Below are 14,017 nucleotides of genomic sequence, written 5' to 3'. Positions count from 1 at the left end.
TACATAAATAATCATGGAATTTTTATTGATATTCATAAAATATTCATAAATATATGCACATAAAATAATGAATAAACTCCTTTATTAAATAAATAATAAATATCCTATTACATCTCATGCTTCTAGGACACCATTCCCAGGAAATTGTTTCCCGAAATAAAGAGAGGAACTCAAGCAAATATGATTTGCTAGTTCTAAAAAAAACATGTTTTAGTAAAATGGTGATTCCTTGTCCTGAATAGTTGATTCAGGAATAACTACTCATGTTTGTTTTCTTTATTAAGTTTTAGCCCTTAAATGGAAATTGTTTCCACCTAAACAAAGAAAAAGAATCAAAGTAAATAAGATTTACTAATTCCAGAAACATCTTTAGTAGAGGGTGATTTCTCATCCTGGATAGTTGATTCGGGAGCAACTAGGCTCACTGCGTAATGTTGAAATGTTCAAAAGTTGTCGAACCTAAGAATAAGAAGCAAAGGATCTTTCACGATAAATAACACATATCTATGGCATCTTAGACTTGGTCATATTAGTCTAAACAAGATTGAAAGACTAGTAAAGGATGGTCCTTTACGTGAACTAAAAGTTAGTAAGCTTCTCGTCTGTAAATCTTGTCTAGAAGGCAAAATGACCAAGAGGCCTTCCACATCGAAAGGAGAAAGAACCATAGAACCTCTTCAGCTAATACATTCAGATGTATGTGGACCGTTAAACGTCCAAGATAAAGGAGGTTACGAATATTTCATCACTTTTATTGATGATTATTCGAGATATGGTTATGTTTACCTAATGCAACAAAAATCTGAAACTTTTAGAAAGTTTAGAGAATTCTGAGCAGAAGTTGAAAAACAGTTAGGTAAACCAATCAAGACACTTCGATTAGATCGATGGGGTGAATACCTGGACCAAGAGTTTCGGGATTTTTTGATTGAAGAAGGTGTGGTATCCCAATTGACTACACCCGGTACACCACAGCAAAATGATGTAGCCGAAAAGAGAAATCAGACTTTGCTCGACATGATAAGATCAATGTTGAGTTATTCTTCACTTCCTACTTCGTTCTGGGTTTATATCCTAAGAACCACCGCGTATATTCTGAATCTAGTACCATCTAAGTCTGTACCAAAGACACCCCTAGAGTTGTGGAATGGTCGAAAGTCAGTTTTGAAGCATATTCGCATATGGGGGTGTCCGGCTCATGTGATGAAACAATAGACTAGAAAGTTAGAACCAAGATCAAAAATATGCATATTATGTGGGATATGCAATGGGGACAAGAGAAGGATTATTTTATATAGTCACAAGAATCAAATGGTATTTGTATCAACAAATGCCACGTTTCTGGAGCATGACTATATGATAGTTTTCAAGCCCAGAAGAAAAGTAGTTCTGAAAAAGTTACTTTCCAATAAGATTGGACCACTACTGACAAGAGTTGTTGGAACGCTAAGAAGTAAGACCACGATTCCTAATCAAACTCCTGTGGCACCTCATCATAGTGGGAGGGTAAGCAGGTTACCTAACTGGTATACTGAGGAAGCACAGAACGTCACTGCTGATGACGGTAAGGAGGATCCATTGACCTTTAAGGCTACGATGGATGATTCTGATAAGAAAAAGTGGCAAGCAACTATAGAACTTGAGATAGAGTCCATGTACTCCAACTCAGTCTGGTAACTTGTAGATCTACCTAAAGGGGTAAAACCCATTAGATGCAAGTGGATCTTCAAGAGAAAGAGATAAGCGGATGGAAAAGTGGAGACTTATAAAGCAAGGCTAGTGGTTAAGGGTTACACCCAGAAAGAGGGAGTTGACTATGAGGAAACTCTCTCACCGGTGGCCATGCTCAAGTCCATCCGAATACTCTCAGCCATAACAACATATTTTGAATATGAGATATGGTAGATGGATGTCAAGACAGCTTTTCTGAATGGCTATCTTGAGGAAACCATCTATATCGATCAGCCAGAGGGTTACATAAAGAAAGGCTTATAGTAGAAAGTCTGCAAACTGTAGAGATCCATTTATGGATTGAAACAAACTTCAGATCATGGAATATCAGTTTGATGAGGCTATTAAGTCTTATGGATTTGATCAAAACCAAGATGTTTCAAACAAAAGAAAAGAAGACGTTTTTATTCTTTACTAGCCCGAATATATGATATTCAATGGGAGTAGTCAGTCGTTGTTAGTTGAACTCAAGATTCGATCATTGGGTAGCCATGTAGTGTATCCTTAAGTGTGTGAGGAAAATAAAGAAACTATAAGATAGTTTAGTCAGTGAAAGAGTTATCTTTCACTGGATACATAGACTTTGACTATGAGTTATACGTGGATTTTAAGAGTCAACATCCAAGTCTGTGTTCACACTAGGTGAAGGAGTCATGACAAGAAAGGTTGTTGGCAAAGTGTAATTGCTAATTCTATCATTAAGAGTTAATGTGTTGCAGCTTGTGAAGCAGCAAAAAGAAAGTAACCTGACTCTAGAAAATTCTTAATTGATCTGAAAGTTGTTCCAGACATAGATCAGTCATAGACACCTAGAAAGTTTCAGGATTGGAGACATGTTCTAGGTGATCATCGGGATCCCCTCTGACGTCATATGGTGGGATCGAGGGTGACCTGTATTTATCAGAGAGAGGTGGCGCCATAATTTTCTCAGTAAACGGGTGGTCAACATTCACCACCTCGGCCACTCGCCCTATATTTTTCTTTTGGTCGGCGACATTGCCCGTGAGCTTTTGCTCTAGGTTGGCCATGCGCTCCATAATGGCTAGTGCCTCCTCCGTAGAGATTGCTGAACCAGCTCCTCTCGACGTTTCTGCCCTCTGTGCGTCGGGTCCGCCTCTTGCCCGTCCGCCCACTTGCACCGACCCCGCATCTCCTAGAAGATTTATGCCTGGATTCAGAGGTGGCGCTTCGGGGTTTCCCAGGCCTCTGGCTATTTGGCTCTCAGGAGCCCGGAGTCCAGCGGCCCTTAGACGACTGTCGGTGGATTGGGAGGGCCGAGGCCTGGGATCACCTCTAAGATTTTCACTGTCCCTGATTCCTTTTGGGATATCTTGGCGGTCACCGAGGTTGTGGTTTCCAGCCACGGCAGCTTCTAGCGGTCTCGGGGCGTCTTCCAGAGGCGGCATCGAGTTTCTTCCATTCAAGCGCTCAACTACAGTCATCAGTCCCCGCACCAAGTCGGTCAAGGTAGTGAGCTGGGCCTGCATCTGCACAGGGTCTGGTTACGGCATGTCTTGGGGTGGGGCTCTATTTCTAACCGGAGGTAGGTCTTCTTCCATCCCGTCGTTTGCCGGATGTGTGACAGTTTCTTCCATCTGGCCGCCTTGGTTGATGGCCTCGATTCTTCTTCTTAGAGGCATGTCAATGAACGTATGAACCAGAGATTCTAGGTTCGGTCCCCAGTGGAGTCGCCAATTGTTGATGGCTGAATTTCGTCAATAGAAATACGTTGGGTTACCCACTGGTTCCCCGTTGGGTTACCGGCTGGAAATTAACGGTATATTTGAAATTATGCTATAAAGTGTTTGTTGTGTTTTGTAAGCATGAGTGTAGTGCTTGAATGAGAGGACACGCGAGATTTATAGTGGTTCACTCTGTTAATAAAGAGCTACATCCACTTGTGTATGATATATTTCTTTTGGACTTTTTACAATGCATGTATATTCTCTCTATCATTCAATACTCGAGAAGTCCCCCCCTTCGTGTATGGGGCTTTTCCCTTTTTATAGCTCAAGCTTCCTTCGTGAGCGGTTTTCTTTCGTAGGTAGAAGTACTCGAGTGGCCTACCTTTCTAAGCTCAGATCATAGCCCACTAATCACCTTTTGGACTGTTCACTCAACCAATTAGTCTTCTATTACAGCTCTGTGGATTCCTGTAATCTTTCACTGCCCACTGTAGGGCGGTTTAAGGGATTGCAATTAATGCCCGTACTGCAGACGTCTCCCACCCCTAGACGCAACTTGTGATGTCAGGCTTCTTTCTGAAAAGTATTCCCCTCGGCGTCTGTGCCGCGTAGACCTCATGTCCTCTGATAGTTGACCCTTTCTAGAGGAAGTTTGTTGCATAAGTTCGACGGCACAACTGGTTGACGCCCTAATTTGGGCCTTTCTTTGCAGCGTCGAGGGGAAGCGAGCTCCAAGCATCGAGGGTAGTCAAGCTCCAAGCATCGAGGGTTGTCACCTTTTGAGGGAAAGTAGGGTCACGTGTCACGCTGTCACCGTTCCACATATCACCCACATTTTCCCACACAACAATTAACATTATTTATAGTGCAAGTAATACTAAATACTAACTCACTATGGTTACATAATTGTCTTCTTTTCCTTATCTTAACATATATAACGGTTAGAAATTTGGCTTGAAAACCCTTTTTCAGGAATCAGGCTTGATTTTGAGCAGAAACTATTTCGTGTTAGTGACGGTTCAATTTGAAATTGTGTTCTCCGTTGTGAGGAGATTGAAATGATATATTTATATGCTCAAAATGGTTAACGGGTAAATAAGAAATTGAATTTCAAAGTGCTACTTTGAAATTGAGAAAAATCGAAGCAAAAGCTCCAAAGAAGTTGAAAAAAAACAGAAAAACGTTTTGTCCCACATCAAAAAAAGAAGAAGTCATGATCTTCTTTAAGCTTTATATAAAGGAACCCCACTCTTCAATTGAGACACACCACAGTCTTAGAGTTTTCCTCTTCTTTTAAAAATTCTACCTCCTACTACTAGTGAGCTGTTACTACTAGTGAAGTTGAGCCATTACTATTAGTGAAGTCTTTGTATCCTGAGAGTTCCCGTTGTATTCTAAGAGTCAAGCGCCTATTCGATCCTCATGTGTCCTGAGAATTCCCGTTGTATTTTAAGAGTTAGACGCCAATTCGATCCTCATGTACTTCACTGTGTGATACATAGGCCTCAGTATTTTTTAATTCAAAAGTTATATATATTTTTTTCTACAATATATATTTATATTGACATTATCGTCATTGCATATTGTTGAAATTATTTTTCAGATTCAGTTGTAATTTATTTCTATTATTTCTGTTAATTGTTATTATAATATTGTTGATTTCGTTTCTGCAATTTTTATATTAATAATATGATCCTCTGTTTCTAATTATTCTATTCATCTATTTTATATTAATATATTTTATATATTTAATAATAATATTTTATCCTACATATATAAAAGAGAGGGAAAAAAATCCTCCTGTTCATTTTGTAGTTGTCCTACACGCACCGTTTTGGTGCTTTGTCTTTTTTTTTTTTTTTTTCTGTTTTGTGTTTTTTTAACTTTTGTTGACATTTTTGCCCTTTTTTCTTTTTCTTTATTTTTTTTCATTTATTTACCGTAGTCTCTTATCCTTTTTTACCGTCCATTCTGCATCGTTTTGATGCTTGTCTTTTTTTTCTTTTTCTTTTTTCATTTCTTTCTTTTTACTATTCTTTTTGACATTTTTACCCTTTTTTCTTTTTTTCTCATTCCCTTTATCTTTTAAGTCTCTTACCTTTAAAACCACTTGAATCTTTCTTTCCTTTTAATTCCGCCATTTTGGTTGTTTACCCTTTTTCCCCCGTTTTGTGTTTAGCTCTTATTTGTCTACCATTATCTCTTATAAATGACACACTACGTTTTTTCTTCTTCTTTTTTTGTGCTTTACGTTGTTCTCCTTTCTCTCTCTTTTTTGTTACTTTAGGAGACGTTTGGTTCATAGATTAGAATTATGATATTAGAACCATTTTTTATTTACGTATATTTTTTGTGAGAGAAAATACTATAACGAACCATGAACTATGATTCAAATCATAGTATGAATCCTCTTATCAAACGTGACCTTAATCTTTTTTTTTCTTCTCTTTATTTTTGGCCCATTTGTTCACTATGATCTCCTTTCTTTTTCCTTTCGTTCCTCATTAATTTTCTCTCAATTTCAACTTTATTGCTCCCTCTCATAGATATATTAAAACTTTAATCTCAACTTTCTGACTAAAATCATCTAGTTGGTTGTGATTAATTCTAACTAGCTTTTTTCAATCCTTTCATGGTCAAGTGTGTGTTTTGGTGTCTCTAAACTGAAGAACTATTAAAATTTTATTTCGTTATTGGAATATACAGTTTTGACTACTTAATTGATAAACTACTCTTTAGTTAATAAACTGTCTATGTTTAGACAAAATCTAACACAATATAAATGACAAATAACATGTCGGTGTTTTTCTTGAAAAAATGAAATAAAATCTGAAATAAAAAAAATTAAATTATGTTCCCAGTCTAATTTTTTTCCTTGTTTAGATTATATACAGTTTTAGATCTCCGTGTTTATTTTAATATTTAATACCAGCTTGATATGTTATACTAATGCTACATTTTGTCTAAAAATAGTGAATTTATCAATTGATGGATCGAAAATCTATATTTTATAGATCTCATGATAGTCAAGCATCTCAAAATGAATGTCGACTGCTAAAATAAAACAAATTCATAATTTAAAGGTTATTTGTGTAAATAATTTTTTTCTTTTTAAGTCTCTAAATCTTTTTTTTTTGTGTGCATTCATTCTTTTTATTCATAAAATAACGTCTAAGTTATAAAATATACCTTAACTAGTACATATTAAAAGAGTGCATATAGGCACCACTATTCATCTTTAGTAATAAAAAACGCACCATTAAAGTGCTTCACTTTTTTTTTCTTTTTTCTTTTTTCTTTATCTTGTGCTTTCATCTTTTATTTGTTTGCTTATCTTATGTCAATATTAAAAACTTGTGGTGCTCCCTCTCCTCCCTTTCTACCTCCCTTGTTTCACTTTGAAACTCTAAGGCCTCATTCAGTTTATTACTTTAAATTAAAATGTGACTTTATGTGATAATTTTTAACTATAGTAAAAATATTTGATGTGACTTTTTATGAGAGTTTTTAACTGTAATAAAACTGTAATTAAAAACTCGAATCGGTGAAATGAATGAGACCTAATTATATTTTTTTTCCCTTTTGTTTTCCTTTCCCTAATGTGTGCTTCTATTTTGTTTTTGTTTTTTCTTTTAACTCTTTTATTTTTTTTATTTTTATTTTTCATACCCTGTTAAATTCTAAATATATGAAAAAGTGGATAAGTGGTTAGAGTTCATTATATGGTTATCCAAAATGATGAATTTAAAATGGTTTTTTTTTCCTTTTCGTTTTTGATTTTCAACTCCTTTATTTTTTCTTTATTTTGTTATCTCATAATTTATATTCATCCTATAGTAATTTAAAACGGTGATTTTTATATGCTTCGTTTTCTTTTCTTTTGAAGTTTCTTTCTTTTTTTTTTTAATGCTTCTTTTCAAGTTTTAGTTTTAACTCTCTCTTTTTTTTTCTTATCTTATAATTTAGAATGGCATGTATTTTCGTGATTGAAAGTAATTTTTTGACTTAAAATACTATTAACTTACACTTAAAAAAAAAAAAAAAAAAAACTACTCTATATAGTGGGGTGAGTTGTGCAATATCTGTTAGAACATACATGCCATTGCTTAGAATAATAGCATTAAAATGTATACTTGTTTTGAATAAGTAGGATTTTTTTCTGCATACTATTATTCTTCATATATATTTTAGGTTATTAGGGCTTGTTCTTTTGGAGTTTAATTTGAGTATAATTCTTAAGTTGAATTTGAGTTATAACTTGAGTTGAACTTGTAACTTGAGTTTGTATTTAGTTGTGTACATTTGAGTTATGGTTTGAGATAAGAATCTTTTTGAGTTTGTGTTTGAGTGAGTCAAAACTTAAATTTGTATTTAGATAGTATTTTAATAAAAACTCAATGCTGATAAAAAATTTTAATAGGGTATATGGGTCGGGTTTTATTCATCTTTTCATTGTTAAAGTATAGAAAAAATACTATTCATTAATTTGAGTTCGAGTTTTTGAACTCGAGTTAAAGGGAAAACTTGAACTCGAGTTTGAACTCAAGTTTAAACTCGAGTTTAAACTTAAAAGAACATGAACTCAAATAAAATTGTAACTCGAGTTGTTTTTTTTTGAGTTTTTCACTCAAAAGAACAAGCACTAATATTTTAATTACAACTTAGTACGTGCATCTCACGTACTTAAACTAGTTGGATATGCACGTGCTTAACTAGTTGGATAAATTTTATTTTTTCCTCTTGAACTTTGGTTACTCTATTATTTTGTCACTCAAATTTTAAAAACTGATCGAGACAGCCCTCAAATTTTAAAATTTTAGATTCCGTTCATTTTACTGATTTGAGTTTTGTTATAGTAAAAAGCTCTCAGAAATAATCACATTTAACTTTTTTATTACAATAAAAAATTCTCACATAAAATCACATTTAAACTTAAATTAAAAACTCAAATCAATGAATTAAACGGGTGCTTAGTATTTTTACCCCTTCTGTTCAACACCTTCAATTTGATGCTGATGTGGACGTAAATTAAGTAATGATAGAAGGGCAAAATGTAATTTCACATGGGATGAGGTAATTAGGGTTTTGTTTGCTTGCCTACCCAATCCATTTGCAGGGAAAAAAAAATCCCAAATTTGAAACTTCATGTGCAAGTTCGTGCAAGGCAGAGTGCAAAGGCTGAAATTCTGAAACTCCACCCAAAATTTCATGTGCAAAATTTTTTTTTTTTTTTTTAAAGGAGGAACGATACGTTATTACGTTTGGGTTTCCCAGAGAACTGAGCAGGTTCGGCTTTTAATATTCTTAATTTTATGTAATATATTTGCCAAAACCATTCCCAATTTCGAGTTTGGGCAGAAAATCTGCTTTTAATTTTACCTAAATACAATGAATTATGTTGAAAGATTGACAATTTGTTTACACACTAAGATGAATTCTGCTAATTACGAGTTTAGTTTCTCAATGACTGTTAACTTGCTTGAGAAAATCCCTAGTGAGTATTCATATATATATATATATATTCTGTTATTAGGGATTTGAATTATGTTATCAATTACGTTTATTGTTTAGATTTGATTTCATCTTTATGTTTTGTAGTCTTTATATTTTAGAGTAATTTCCTTGTTGAGTTAGAATTGTCTGTCCACATTAAGAATTTGATTGAATGAAACCAAAGCAGATTATTGAAAATTTCCCTATTGTAGTTGTACAAATATAGTTTGTCTTCTATTGTTCTATATTGCCTTTATCCTTTCTCTATCTATGTTACTGCATTACAACTATAATAGTTTTATATTTCACCTCTTTTTATTGGAATTAATGCCTAATCATCTTGGTTTAGGGCTAATCATGGAAAGAGGATTGGAGGGTTCCAGTGGCTCAGCAGCTGCCATCGACTCGTCTAACATTGGTTTTCGGGTGCGTTTTTCTCCTGTGTCGTTTTACTAATTTAAGGTTTATCTTGGTTTGATTGTGTACTTAGTTCTGCTTTTGGTGTTTTGTAGCTTCTGAAGAAACATGGTTGGAAAGAAGGAACTGGTCTTGGGATTTCTGAGCAGGTGGCTATTCTACTTTTCCTTAATTACATTTTCAACTGTTATTTTTTCAATTGTATTTTTGTTTCGGAATTTATATAGTTGGTACTCTCTCAAAATATTGGCTTAAGCACTTTTTTGTCAATTTTATTTTGGAGATTACAGACTTGACCCTTATTGGACTCTCTCATTTCCTCGCGATTACCAAGTAGGATCTAAATTTTAACTTTGCTTGCTTGAAAAAGGTTTAAAACTTGTTTTCTGGGTATATGTGTGTGTGTGTACATATATATGTATATATATATATATTTTGATAATAAACAAAACTTCATTAATAAAACAAGAACTTTACAAATGAAGTTTATGGATGGATGAGAGATCCATCCAGGGGAAATAAAGAAGCATATACATAGAACAAAACAAAAAAAAAATTTAAAATAGTACGACAATATTGATTAAACACCTCCCAAGCAGAACCACAACCAAGAGCCTTACACCAGCCTACACTAGAATATCCTCCCAACTTAACATTATTAGGGACAAAAAACAAATCTTTGAATGAGGAATCTGTGGGAGAAGCTAGAAACTTAGCCTTCTCATATAAATCCTCAAAGCTCATCTCCTTTCTTCAAAAATCCTCTGGTTTCTTTCTAAACAAATCACCCATAGAGTCGCAATAATCATTGCTCTCCATAATGTCCTGGCCCTCTTGTGTTGCCCAAATCCAAATAGGTCCTCGACCAAGATTGTATTACTCTGAAAAGGAAAGACCCAAGAAAGAGAGGCAGCCCCCAACAGTTTATACCATAATCCTCGAGCTACCACACAATGGAGAAACAGTGGTCCACCGTTTCAGCATTGTTCCTGCACATAACACACCAACTAGGAGACAAAGCATATTAAGTGTGTTCAGTTTCTTATGAAAGACCTTAACCCGAATAGGAGCACAAGATTTCCAAATGGTATTAAAAGGTTCAAAGGGTGGATTATGGGGACCAGGGAAAGAAAAAAAGAATTGCAGGAGAATCCATTTGGGCGCACAAACCAGATCTGAGAATCATTTTGAGAAGGGTTTAGAGAGAAGCTCTCCAAGATATTGAGAAGAAGAAAACTGTTCAAACTCTCTATCATTGAAATTCCTGCGAAATCTAAAATTCCAATTGAATTGAGAACCTTCCTCATGCACCAGAATATCTTTTATCTTGGTCTCTCTCTCACTAGTCAGATTATACAATCTAGGAAAGGCAATGGCAAAAGGCAGATCGCCACACCACTTATCTTCCCAAAACCACACTCAACTGCCATCACCCACCTTTTACTTCACTCTTTCAAGAAAAGATGTCAAACCTTGAGAAATAAATTTCCAAGGATTCCTATGACTGCCTCTAGTAACGAAGTTAGAGTCCCAGCCGTTGGATTGTACCATATTTACTCCTAATGATAGTAGCCCAAAGAGAGTCTTGTTCCAAAGGAAATCTCCAAAGCCATTGACCCAAAGAGCTTGATTTTTCTTCAACAAATTCCCAATACCCAAACCCCCTTCTTGCTTACTAAGAGACACAACCTTCCACGCAACCAAATTATCCACCTTGTTCCTCTCCAAACCATCCAACAAAAACCATCTCATATGAGCTTCCATCTCTTTAGCTATTGCCACTGGGATCTTGAATAGGGAAGAAAATAAATTGGGATACTAGATAGAACCGACTGAATCAATGTTAACCTTCCTCCCCTAGAGAAGAATCCTTCTTTCCAATTGTCCAATCTTTTTGAAATCTTTTCCATCAGCGGACTCCAAAATTCTCTAGACAAAGGATTTCCCCCCAATGGTAAACCCAAGTATTTCATCGGTCAAGATCCCACTTCAAAATCCAATTTCCCACCCAACAATTGATCACCTCCTCCTCCACATTGATCCCATTCAATGTACTTTTCCCCACCCGGAATATTTTGAGAAAATTTCAAGAGTGATTGTATTTTGAAAGTTATCCCTCGAGGGTTCAAGAAGCAATAGGGTGGCATCTGCAAATTGAAGATGGGAAACATGAATACTCTCACTGCCTACCCTAAATCCCTTGACTAAGTCTAGTTCCCCAGCCTTTTACATTAGTCTACTTAACCCATCCACCACTAAAGTGAAAAGGAAAGGAGAAAGTGGATCTCCTTGTCTTTAACCCTCGTGAAGCTCCAAATCTACCTCTCAGTTTACCATTAACCAAAATGGAAAAGTTAGCTGTACTAATACAACCCACAATCCAGCTAATCCATTTCTGTCTAAAACCCTTCTTTTCCATCACTTACCTAAGAAAGTTCCAATTGACATGATCATAGGCCTTCCCAAAGTCTAACTTGAACACCAACCCTTCTCTTCCACTAACTCTATATTCTTCAACAGCCTCATTCGCCACCAAAACACCTTCATATGAAATGGTTCGTTATATATTATTGGATATTGTTACTTAAAACCTTTCTAATACAATGATAAGAAATTTTGAGTTTCTCACGTGTTTGATTCCTAGTCAGTCTACTTGAAACATCAACCAAGTGTCTTTGATGTTTGGAAGTGAACTGCCATAGCAAGTGCGTTGATAGGAGTTCAAAATGTTATAATTGACCATTGCATTGGGGTCAGAAGTAAGATTTGGATATTTGATTTAGAACATTTAGTAGCTGACTGGTATGTGAACAAGGTTGTACACTGGTGTCGGAAATTTAACTAATGGCTTTCTTTTGTTCTCTGTTTTTTGTTTTTTGTTTTGTTTTTTTTTTTTTTTTTTTTCAAGTGTAATAGACTAATATTTTTTATTTTTGAACAGGGTAGGTTGGAACCTGTAGAAGCTCATTTGAAGAATAACAAGCGGGGTTTGGGAGCTGACAAAGTAAAGAAGAAGGCCCTGAAGCCTCTTGATACTAAAACCACTACCATCCCTGATGGGAAAAGTGAACAGGTGATTTTCATTGACCATAGCAATATCTTAAACTTTTACTCCACTTCATTTTTTTCCCTTTTTTCTTTTTCTGTATCCTCATTTTTCTTGGACTGCACTTGTAATTGATTAGAAAGAACATATGGTATTGATATGAAGAATAAATAGCAGACATTTAGGGCGTTTTTACTTCACATGTAAGGATAAGGACAAGGAGGAGTGTTTTCTTTTTCATTTAATCATGACTTACAATATTGGAAACGGTAATTTGGTGGATACTATACAATATAGGAAATGAGGAAAAGGAGTGCCTAGCATCCCCTTAGGAGTCATGGTATTGACTCCGGGTTGTTGATATTAATTGCAAAGTTACTTGTGTTATATATTTTTGATATGTTCACTTTATAAGCCAATCATCATCATCATCACCATCATCATCACCATCATCAGCATCGTCATCATCATCATTATTTGCTAAAAAGCCACTCATTATTTTATCACATAAAAGCATTGATAAGATTCTTATTCTTAAGTTCCTTGAAAAAAAAAAGATTCTCATCTTAAGTTTAGTAAATACTAGAAAAGGAATTGAATTATTTTACATCTCATTTTCTAAGATAAATAAACACAAGAAAGGGAATTAATGATTCTCATTTTGTCCCTTTACTTGCGAAACTTGTTACCCTTTTCCATTAATAAACAATTCCCCAATGAAAATCAAGAAAGAGGCAGATAATCTTTAAAGCTTATTGCAAGAAAGAAAATCTTATAAATATTTCTGGATCTAGAAGAACTCACCATATGCTAACAGATAGAATGTGAGATGAATGCATTCGTTCATCTAGAATAAGATCACACTTTGGACAAAATAAGAAACAATTCACTATTGGATTTGTTTGGATCATGAAGAGAATTTTCACATTAACGTGATTTTTAGGGGGAAAATATATAGAAAATACAACTATTCTCACTGGACAACCTTTGTCGGGAAGCTGTTATCTGCTTACTTCGTCTTTTTTCTTCCATTTCTCATGAATTTTTTTCCCCTTGGTGACTTTGCTTTGTACATTTTCCTGCACACTATCACTAATATTGGTGATTATTTAGGAAGTGCCATTAAAAAAATCCAAGCCACTCTCTAAAAAGATGAGGAAAATGCAAGAGCTCGAAAGACAAGTGCAGGAGAAGGAATTTGAGCGGGCGTTTTTTAGGGAGTTCTGGCCAGACAATGTTTGATTGATGGTTTATATTTTTTATTTTAATCATTTTTGGCCCCCCCATTTTTTCCATCTTTTGGGATTCGGGGTTTTGTACAGATTTTATTCTTCCAATTCTGGCTCAACAATTGCCTTGTTGTATAGTTGATGCTGTAAAATAGGCTTAACAACAGTTGACATTTTTTGTTATTTGTAGCTGAAAATGTAGATATCTTACAACAATCACTAATGATACAAAGACCAATTATTTTTGGGAAAATGATAAAATCCTCCTCTAGAGTTTAATCTAAATGGAAGAGTATACCTCGTGTTTTGAAAAATGTTGAAATTGTACCGTGTTTTTCTGTTCAAATAAAATCTACTCATGTTTTTTTTTTTTTTTTTTTTTTTTTTTTTTTTTTTTTTCCCCACCCCAACCCCTG

At 34.8% G+C, this 14,017-nt stretch overlaps 1 protein-coding gene across 3 annotated transcripts in view; it reads left to right on the top strand.

Annotated features, from left to right (window-relative positions):
* The first annotated feature begins 8,562 nt into the window (after positions 1–8,562).
* LOC21405845 (G patch domain and ankyrin repeat-containing protein 1 homolog) overlaps positions 8,563–14,017 on the top strand; it is a 6,120-nt gene continuing 665 nt past the window's right edge. The window contains exons 1-5 of one of the 3 annotated variants that reach the window (XM_024170249.1): positions 8,564–8,702; positions 9,259–9,335; positions 9,422–9,475; positions 12,268–12,399; positions 13,486–13,928. In XM_024170249.1, the coding sequence (XP_024026017.1) occupies positions 9,267–9,335; positions 9,422–9,475; positions 12,268–12,399; positions 13,486–13,614 (384 nt within the window). In that variant the 5' untranslated portion in view covers positions 8,564–8,702; positions 9,259–9,266 and the 3' untranslated portion in view covers positions 13,615–13,928. Of the gene's footprint in view, positions 8,703–9,258; positions 9,336–9,421; positions 9,476–12,267; positions 12,400–13,485; positions 13,929–14,017 lie in introns of those variants that run through there. The other 2 variants (XM_024170247.1, XM_024170248.1) reach the window with 2 other exon arrangements.

The sequence above is a fragment of the Morus notabilis genome, unplaced genomic scaffold (genome assembly GCF_000414095.1).
Source record: "Morus notabilis unplaced genomic scaffold, ASM41409v2 Scaffold437, whole genome shotgun sequence".
NCBI classification, from domain to species: Eukaryota; Viridiplantae; Streptophyta; class Magnoliopsida; order Rosales; family Moraceae; genus Morus; species Morus notabilis.
Note: the sequence above shows the minus strand (reverse complement) of the source record. Positions and strands in the feature narration are given on the sequence as shown.